The 10626-nt window shown below is 37.7% G+C and overlaps 1 protein-coding gene across 9 annotated transcripts in view; it reads left to right on the plus strand.

The window, feature by feature from the left end:
- C6 (complement C6) overlaps window positions 1-10425 on the plus strand; it is a 95113-nt gene extending 84688 nt beyond the window's left edge. For all 9 annotated transcript variants that reach the window (XM_077896097.1, XM_077896098.1, XM_077896099.1 and 6 more), the window contains 3 exons: window positions 2074-2164; window positions 4540-4781; window positions 9886-10425. In XM_077896097.1, coding sequence (XP_077752223.1) covers window positions 2074-2164; window positions 4540-4781; window positions 9886-10067 — 515 coding nt within the window. In that variant the 3' untranslated portion in view covers window positions 10068-10425. The remainder of the gene's footprint in view (window positions 1-2073; window positions 2165-4539; window positions 4782-9885) is intronic.
- The last annotated feature ends 201 nt before the right edge of the window (window positions 10426-10626 follow it).

Here is a 10626-nt window from a genome sequence, read left to right on the forward strand (position 1 = left end):
ACCCAAGTGTTACTCCCTCTGCTTTAATCCCCCTTGTTCACATACACACTATTCTTGGCTCAAGTCTCATTTCCTCCTGGATCCTTCCTTATATTTCTCAGTTGGGGTTTTGTTATTTGGTCTCTGGAGCCATGTTCCCTTATTTCAAAATACCTATTACAGCCTTTATGTATAAACCCATTACTATGATTATTTGAGTAATGTCTGTTTTCACAGTGTCCTTTTACATTCATGCAAAAAAGGGACCACCGCTGTTTTCATTCTTTTTATCTTTTTTTTCCCCCACCATAATATCCTAGTACCTAGAATATCATGCAGGGATAAATTGCTTCATTTAGGACTTGCATTTCTCCATCAATTCTTATAAGAAAATCTGACATTCAAGCCATGACCCCAAAAGAAACATTTTCACCATCGCCACTGACATCTATACTTCTAAAATAATAGATATTATTTTGATCCTCATCTCCTTTGACCTCTTAGCAACATCCAACAGCGCTGACCTTCCTCTTCGTGTTCTTCATTTATATCATATATCATATATGATGATGATAATATATATCATATGTATATATGATATATATATCATCTTGTTTAGCTTCTACCTCCCTGGCTGTTGCTCTCTGTTTTTGGCAGCCTCCTGCATGTGCTTGGACATTAAATGTTGGAGTTCCTCAAGGCTCATATCTGTCTCCTCACCTTATGCTACATTTTCCTACTGGAGAATCTCACCCAAGCCCATGGCTTCAATGATTCTCCATAGAATTATAACAAATTTAAATTATTAGCACAGACTTCTCCACTGAGCTCAAACCCAAATAGCCACATTTTTATGTATCTATTTTTATCTAGTTTGTCTTACAGATACCACAAATTTAACATATGCACAGAACTCTTGAGTCATTACCCTCCCTTCCCTAAAACTAAGCATCTTACAATATTTTCTATTTCAGTTAAGGCACCAATGTCTATTGTCTAATGCAAACCAGAAACCTAAGAATCATACTTTGCCGCTCTCATAACTTACCCACAATATGCAGCTTGATCCATTTAACCTACTAAATATGTCACTGATTTGTCTACTTCTCTCCATTTCCAACTCAACATTTTGCTCCAAATTACCATCCTCTTTCACCGGAACTCCCATTGATTGTCTACCCATACCTTTCTTGGCCACCATGCCTCTTCAAATCCATTCTCCACACAACAACCAGAATTAATTTCTTTTTCAGGATCCAGACCTGATTTTGTCATATGACCCCCTGCTTAAGACCCACCAAAGCATTTTCATTGTTTATAAAATAAAGGCAAAATCTTTCAGAAGCCCTGTAAGACCCCAGACAGCCTGACACACACTCACCTCTCTGGCCTCATCTTGTTTCATGCTCTTGTTTTTCTGTACTTAAACCATGCAGGCCTTCTTGCAGTTCAAGGAAAATCATATGCCGCCTCTCTCTTTATTTATTTATTTATTTATTTATTTATTTATTTATTTAGCCTCTCTCTTTAGAACCTCCATACCTAATGTTTCCTCTGCTATAAACACTTTCCCTTTCTTCTTGCCATTTTGCCATTTGTAACCTTCCTTGCACGTCAATTTTCTTGATTATATGCTTTCTCTTTAATGACACAAATAACATGAGCAATTCTATTTGTATTTGTGTGTTTGATTAATGTCACTCTGCCCTCATAAAACTCTAGGCTCTGTGAGCATAGGACCTGGGTAAAATTTTACTCAACCCACTATTTCCAGAACCAAACACAGTGCTGAGAGTATCTTAGTAGCCCAGTAAATATTTGAAGAACAAATGAATAGAAATTTCAGCAATTCCATTTTCTTCAGCTCTCTGAACTAAACAGCAATTTTAGGTTGGAAAATGACAGCTCATGAGAGCTAGAAAGGACCTTTCAGATGGAATATTTCATGACAACATATTTGGAAAAGGCAAAATGAGTGCTCTAATTGCAGGTGCTGAGTGAGAACTTTTCACCACTGCCTTTCCTCCTAAATCCAAACTTACCACTTGGAATCCATGCTGTGCACTGTTCTTTACCCCTTTTCTTTTGTTTCAGATGTTTTGACAAAATTAAAGGGCCATTGTCAACCAGGACAAAAACAGTTGGGATCTGAATGCATTTGCATGTCACCAGAAGAAGACTGTAGGTGAGAGATACTCTACGGACTGTATTTGGAAAATGGGAAAACCACTCTAGTGTAACAAGCTTGATAGAGGAGCTGGGCTTCTTGAAGCACAAACATGGAACATATTAATTTTTCACATAACTGATACCCCCTGTGCTGTGTTGATTTCTTCCCCACTGAGTAGCAAGCTTTCTTAATTATCTCTCAGCCCCATTCCCTAAGTTTGCATGGCAGTTGTTTATTGCGAAACTCAGTTTTGTTTGTGAAGACTTATTCCAGTCCATAATTAGTTTCAGACTCAATTATCTCAAAGCCTTCCTTCCTCTTCCCCCTAAATGCAGGACAAAGTTGTGACTCCAAAATCTTAGAATAGAGACAGTGGTATAAGCATGGACTTCACATATATACACACCCCTTTGTCAGTTTATTTTTTCATGTTGGGGTAGAAAGAATGAAGAATGATACATCCTCTTGTGACTGCCATAACTAGATGGCTATCTCTTCTTTGTTGTTATTATAACTGCCTTTTTTTTTTTTTAAAGTAATGTCTAAATCCAACATGGTCTCGAAATCCCAGCCCCGAGATCAAGAGTCACATGCTCTTCTAACTGAGCCAGACAGGCACCCCGAACTGCCTTCTCTTTACATGAACAAACTGAGGAAAGTCGAAGGTGCTTCTTAATTTAAGGGCTATATTCAGTTTAATTTAATTCAAAACAGTGTTGCTGAAGGTAACATTTAATTTCTATATCTCACAAAATAAATGCTGAGGTAGGCAATCTGGGCTAGTACAGCACCGCTCTCATGGCAGATAGGACTGAGGCTCATTCCTGCTCTTGTTCTGCCATCCTTAAAGTTATTGCATGGTCCGAGATTGCTCTGCAGGAGCAGGAAGCAAGAGGACCAAAAAATGGACATTTTTCTCTCTTTTTAAGGAGGATTCTTGGAAGACCCATCACTCACTTCCATCTCATTAATCTTTGCTTATTCATATGGCCACATGTGCTTGCAAGGGAGGCTATGAAGTGCAGTTCTTTGCTGGATGCATAGGCACTATGAATAAAGTTAGAGTCAAATTACTGAGGGGGAGAAAGATTGAACATCAAAATAGGAAGCCGACAGACTGTGCCCAGTTGTTACCCTTCACTTTTGACTCTAAGTCGCTCTCATGTTCCTCTGTGCTGAAGGTGAACAAACAGTTATAGGGATTTATTTATTTATTTATTTAGGAACACTCTAGGGTCTTTATCTGTATAATTCCACAGGCATAATTCAGTGCAAATGTGGTCCTCTCTGCCCCCCTCAGTCTTCACCAGAAGTGATCCACCGTGTAGCTTCCTGCTGCTAGAATCTTCTCATCTAACAGATGACCTTCTGGGGAATACATGCAACATTCATATTGCCCACTTAATGTGGAAGAAACTTCTGTCTTTATCTTTGCGATACCAAGTCATGAGAATGCTGATTGTCCTCTGGAACTCTCTACATTTCAGCTCTTCCCTACCTACCTAGCCTCTTTCTGTAGTCCTCAGTTCTCTTTTACACAGCTTTGAAGGTGTTTGTGGGAATGACTGGCCCCACAGCTTAAGTTTTCTGCACATAGAGAGTGGCCTTTACTTCCTAGAGATGATTTTACACATTGATACCCTGATTGTAAACTCAAAAACTGACATCCAAGAAGAAACTCAAATCTAGAGTAATCAAGGAACAAAAGGACTATGGCCATTGGTTACCTCTTAGGAGAAAGACCCACCTACTTAGGGAGATTAAAGTTACCCAGGGAATAACATAAAAGCTCATGCACTCAATCACAGTACAAACACACTTGCAAAGCTCTCTAATGATATAAGACTCTTGTGTTGCAATTAATGAGTGTTACAGAGTTGAGGGATCCAGACTCTATGGGCTAGGTTGATCAAGGTTAGCTTCAAAATGTAGCCAGGAATTGAATTGAACACACATAGGCAGAGAAGACAGGGAAGACAATGCAACACTGGTTGAACAGGGCATGGGATGCTAACAAAGGAGAAGTAATTGTATCATTTTCGAATGATCAATACAATTGTCAGGTGATGAATATTAGGAAAGAAAGGAAAATAACTCTAGAAAGGAAAGTTAATTGGAGCCAAATTGTGGAAGATCTTGATTACCAAAATTTAAGAATTCAGACTTTGATTTGACGACAATTGGGAGTAATACCAAGATTAAGATGAAATTTTAGTAAGATGAACCCCAGAGCATGCAAGATGATATGAGGAACTGAAAAAAGAGAAGCTGGGTGCACTGGGTACTAGGGGGAAGAAAACTGAGTGGTAAGTTTACATGTTATATTGGCTACCTGCCATCTCGTTTTTCTAGTCTTTATATATAAATGTTTGCTTTCCTCTCTTGGGCAGCCATTATTCAGAAGATCTCTGTGTGTTTGATACAGACACCAGCCATTACTTTACTTTGTCAGCTTGTAAGTTTTTGGCTGAGAAGTGTTTAAATAATCAACAACTCCATTTTCTACATATTGGTTCCTGTCAAGATGGTCCACAGTTAGAATGGGGTCTTGAAAGGAGAATACTTTCATCCAATAGCACAAAGAAAGAACCTTGTGGCTATGACACCTGCTACGACTGGGAAAAATGTTCAGGTAAGCTCCAGTGGTGACCACATACTAGAAATGCTCACACATAACCTTCAGCTCAGCTAGTTCAACTTATTTGCACTTATACACTCTTTCAAAAAAACAACCAAAAAAAAAAAAAAAAAAAAAAAAACCTTTCCTTAATCAAAAATAATTCCTTTACATTGTAAAAAATTTTATAAAGTTATTTAAATAGAAATAAAAATATATCCCACCCACTATTAGAAATAACTACTTTCATCATTTTTAAGGGTGAATCTTCCTAATTATCATTCTATGTATGTATAATCAGTACTACCCTTTGGACCGCAGTAGAAAATCACCTGTCCCAGTTTCATGCTTCAGGCACCATTCCCCACCCCTAGCTTTGGAGGACATTTAGCAAAATTGTCTAAATTTTCCTCTGGCATTTGGGACTGGCTAGGACAAAATAGCTAGAGTGCCCTGAGCCTAGACTAAGTTCCTCGTGGATACTATTTACCAGAAGCGTCTTCTTCCAATGTTTTTAAGTCTTCTAGCAGTACCTGGGACTAGCCCAAGCTGGCAGTGTTAATCAGGCAGGATACTCTGAGCCTAGATAGGGTTTCTCATGGGCTCAGGCACTGTTTCTCCTTTGTGGAACATTCTCTGACCTACTGCTTCTCTCTCACCATGCATAGGGTCAACCAAATACTCCAAGTAGCTCTGGGACCCATGCCTGTGGAGTCTTCCGTGACTCAGAACTAGACTTTCATTCCCAGAAAGCAGCGTGATGAGCCACCATCTAGCAGGATATTCTTTGCCAAGATTGCTTGAGATTAGACTGCTAGTACGGTACTGACACTCTAATTCAGAGTGACTGTAATTATGTAGAGAGGCATAATCATAAAACAAAACAAACAAAACAAAACTTCCTCAGGGCCTTATACATCTCAGGGATGGCCCTGATTATAATGTTTTTAAAAAGTATCATCCTTTACATCTTTTTTTATATATTGCTGTTTTTCACTTAATGTATCATGAAACCATTTTCATGTCATTATATATTTTTCTGCTATGTAATTTTCAATGTCTGCCAAAGCCTATATGGACATTCTGTAATTTATTTAACCAATATTCTGTTAAGTGTTTAGATTTTTCCCAATATTTTGCTATTATAAGCAGTGCTATAATAGATAAATCTATCACAGATAAATCTTTAATCTAAGATTATTTCTTTAGGATGTACCTTAGAAAATGAAATTTCTAGGTAAATATTATTTTCAAATATAAAGTCTTCACTGGAACTGTGTATCAACTTTCTTTCCAGAAATGTTTCTACCATATTATATTCCTATCTACAATGTATAATTAAGACTGCCTTCCATACCTTCACCAAACCTTGGAGTTATTACTTCTCTATTTCTCTGTCAATTTGATACTTAAGAAGTGGTATTGCATTTCTATTTTTGGTAAATGAATTAGCTATTGGCATTTTGTTTGTGAACTGCTTGGAAGAGGAAACTTCACAGCAGTGAGTGCATTTGCTCTAAGATGAATTTTGACCCTGAAATAGTTCAACCAAGCTTTATATAACACATAAATATGGGCTGAAGATTAGGATTTAGCAGAACTTAAATAGGCAGCTAGATTTTCCTTATGACATATCTTTAAAAAACTATCTTAGATTGAGACATGAAATATGCAATGGAAACTTGTTGAACTGTTATATCTAACTTTTGCTAAAACCACCTTACTTTTGCAAAAACAAACACAGATCCTTATTTTTCCCCTTGGCTCTTAATTCAGTCCTGGAAAAGAGGAGAGCTCTTATTACCCAAATCCACTTCCTTCTTGATCCACTTACAGCTGATTATCAAGATCTAGCTCTCTTGGGAGGTGTCAGGATTGAATTCATGACAGAGGGTAGACACAGGTGGCATAGCCCATATGCCATCTGATGGTGGCAACTCAGGCTTCCAAACTTTGTGACATATCTGAACTAGGCAATTCCACAAAAGAGACAGCAGCCCAGGGCCTGATGTATCCGTTGCTCAATTTTGATCAGTATCAAATCATCTTGTAGCTAAACACTACCATTCATTTTTCATTGCTGGATCAACACCATCACCCAACAAACATGTCTCTTAGAAATAATAATTTGTAGTAGAAAAGAGCCGAAAGTATTACGGAATACCAATTCATATTAAAAATATAAACTTTTTCTTTGAAATTTGTAGTGTAGGAAAATTATTGTCAAAAATACACACTGAAGATAAAGGAAACAGAGAGATTAAAATGGTCCCTGTCCATACTACAATAGGTAGATTAGGTATTTGGGAATGTGTTTGTGTCAGCTGCGATCCTTCCATATTTGTCATAGAGAAAAGATATTCATGGAACTCTCTATTGCAATCCATTTTTTTTTTTTGCTATCTTTCCACAAATTATTCTTTTAAGGTCTGAGTAAAAAATAATTTCCAGCTTACAATTTCATCAAAATCTGCCTTTACCATTAGCTCTTTGCTGTGCATGTATCTAAATCCCACAGTATTAAGGAGTTTAGGTTTGTAGAAAAGAACACTGAAAAGTTTGAATACTTAACCAATATTGCTCAAGTTAGCAGAATGTCCTGGGGTAGTCTAACTAATACATGAACATTTTGTAATAAGATTTAAGTCATTTAAAATATTCTTTGATTCTGCACACAATCAGAATACTGAAAGCCTTTTTCCCCCTAAAGATATGGTCTGCCTGTGCCAGTCTTCTCTAATTGGTGAGCAAAAGTCAATGTCACAGAGAATTCTGTTCAGTAGCACTATAGGGCACTGTCAATACACAAATCACAGCATTGTATGAAGAAAGAGAAAGCTAAAAAATGTATTTTGTACCCAACCCACTCATGGCAAGTTGGGATATTAATTTTGAGTTAAACTGAAGGTCACCTTGGTTAAACTGTGTTCTTGATTACATTGTGTACTTTGCTATTCTTTTCCTTCTCTGTCTAAAATGAAATAAGAAAAAGTTTAAAATGGAAACTTCAAAATAACAAAGTTCACTTTTCAAAAGTTAGAACACAAATGGCTTCTTAAAGAAACTATTTTTATCCTTATTTTTTTTTTTTTTTGGACATTGACTGTTTTGCCTAAATTTTAAAAATATCCACCATCAACTAATAGAAAGGGAAAATCCACTTAGCACACATCCCCTTAGTATCCAAGATAAGGAAGTCACTGCACAAGGTCTGATGAGGACTCTGAAGATAAAGGAGTTTTGTACTTTCAAATTGTTCATAGTAGCTGAAGGAGTAACTTTTCATGATAATTGCATGAATAACTTTAATGCAAGCCAGTAAGTAATAAGAACTATGAGAGAGATAAAAATCTTCTGGCCTGGAAGTGTTTCATAAGGATGGTAGCATGAAAATTGAGTGCTTGAGGATGCATTGTGAGAGGTCTTGGGAAGGGTCTTTTGGTGCTGGTAGTCTAAAAAATAATCTTGCTAAGAGCATTTAAACCATAACCATCCTAAAAGAATGGTGACCATGGCCTTTCCACAAGCTTGGGGAACTGATATCCTCTGCAAAGACAGAGCAGTCTCCCATCCTTCACCAAACTCTATTGTTGACAACAATGAGCAAGCCCTTCCACAACTAGAATCTTCTCTAGCTGGTCGACAGGGCTTACAAGGGAATGCATGCTTTTCCGTGAAATGTTTTCTACTAAAGACAGGAAGTCTACATGCCTATGAGTATCTCCTACTTCCTTTCCCTATTTTCTCCCATTGGTTGAGACATATGGGAAAGAACTGCCATCCACCTAAAAGAAGCTACTTCTTTTTTATTTTTTTTATTTTTTTAAGATTTATTTATTTATTTATTCATGATAGACAGAGAGAGAGAGAGAGAGAGAGAGAGGCAGAGACACAGGCAGAGAGAGAAGCAGGCTCCATGCCGGGAGCCTGACACGGGACTCAATCCCCGGATTCCAGAATAGTGCCCTGGGCCAAAGGCAGGCGCTAAACCACTGAGCGGTTTAGGGATCCCCAAGAAGCTACTTCTTAATGACAGCATTACTGATTCTCAGTCTGACTCAGATATTCTGGCAACATGAATTATCCCAGATCAGTCAAGACACTTCTTTTTGAATATTTATACCTATACCCCCAAATTCATAATTGAAATCAGTTGATGAAGTAGAATTAATTGAGCACCTCCTCAAGAGCTAAGTGGGATAGAGAGATGACTGCATTCTCAAACAAACCACTTAGGACTTGGGAAAAAGATGTATATGAAAAGCTAACTAACAAGAAAGTATAAAAATGTCGGATATAATACTAGCAAATTTACACTATTAAAGTTTAGTTAAAATTTTAGTTACAGTTGAGTTGGTATGGGGGGAAGTGGCTATGAAATACTTTTTGGAGGAGGTAAGACCTGTGGAAGCTGGACATGTAGGGGAAGGTAGGAAAGAGCACATCAGTGTAGCAGAAGAAGGGGATAGCATGGACAAGAGGACAAAAACTAGAACACGATGGAGGTCTTGTTTGGGAAGCAGAGAGGGACTTACCCTACCTGGAATGGAGAAATCAGAAAAGACAATGTTGCAAAGGGATTTTGAGGTCAAACTATAGAGGATTTTTGACCTTTGATTGAAACTGCATGTATATAAATAAGCCTCTATCCCTTTACTCAAAATTTATTTAATATTCTTGGCTTTGGTAAGTTTATCCCAAGTGATAATTTTTCAAAATTTCATGAATGCAAGATTGATATGAATTATGAATCATATACCTCAATGGAAGATAACTAAATATTACCTCAGATGGTGCCAATGAGAAATAACAGTAAGGACAGACTGAAGACATTGTGGAGATAGGTTGATGGGATGTATTGACCTATTGGATATGGGCACTGATTGAGAAGGAGGTGTCAGGGACAGCCCAACTCCTGAATCTTACTGGCTTACTAGTGCATTCTAGTCTCTTCCATCCAGATCACTCCATTCGACCACAGTTGGGTCTTTTGGGTCATTGCCTTTGTTCCAGCTTTCTAATTCATTGCCACCAAAGTGCCTGCTGCTTTGGGGACAAACTAGGTAAAATCAAACCCCAAAGTACATTGGTGAGTCACACTGTCTCCCTCTCATTTCAGCCTCCGTTTCCAAATGTGTCTGCCTGTTGCCTCCCCAGTGCTTCAAGGGTGGAAGCCAACTCTACTGTGTCAAAATGGGATCATCATTGAGTGAGAAAACAGTGAACATCTGTGAAGTAGGAGCTATACGATGTGCCAACAGGAAAGTGGATATACTGTATCCTGGAAGGTGTTCAGCCTAAAACAATAACTGATAAACAGATTTACTGTTCAAAAATAATCCCTACAAAAGGGCATTCTGCTACAAACAGCAGACTGGTGTGCACATAGGTTATTGACATAGATTCTTTTGTGTTACTTTCACCCTGCCTCTCCTGCCTTAGCCTTTCCTATCCAGTTCCAGCCCATGATGTTCTATAGTGTACACCTAGACGATAACTTTCACATCAATCCAGTAAATTCTTCTGTTCACATTGCACTAAAATGATGGGACTTCTAAGGATCTTATGAAACCTGTAATATTAAGCATTCTCACAAATAGAATTAAGAACAAAAACCACAATTGTCTTCAATTAATCAATAAACAAAAACCTACAACAACTTGTAAAAGACATTCTTGAAACCTAACCTTCCTTCATGCACTCATTCAATAGACGATTCTGAATGCCTACAATGTGCCAAGTACTGTTTAAGATGCTGGGAATTCGCAGTGAATAAAAGGCAAAATCCTTTGCCTTCATGAAGCTCACATTCATGTGGAAGAAGGCATAAAAAAATAAAATAAGCATATAAAATATATAG

This window comes from Canis aureus, chromosome 4, assembly GCF_053574225.1.
Source record: "Canis aureus isolate CA01 chromosome 4, VMU_Caureus_v.1.0, whole genome shotgun sequence".
Lineage (NCBI taxonomy): Eukaryota > Metazoa > Chordata > Mammalia > Carnivora > Canidae > Canis > Canis aureus.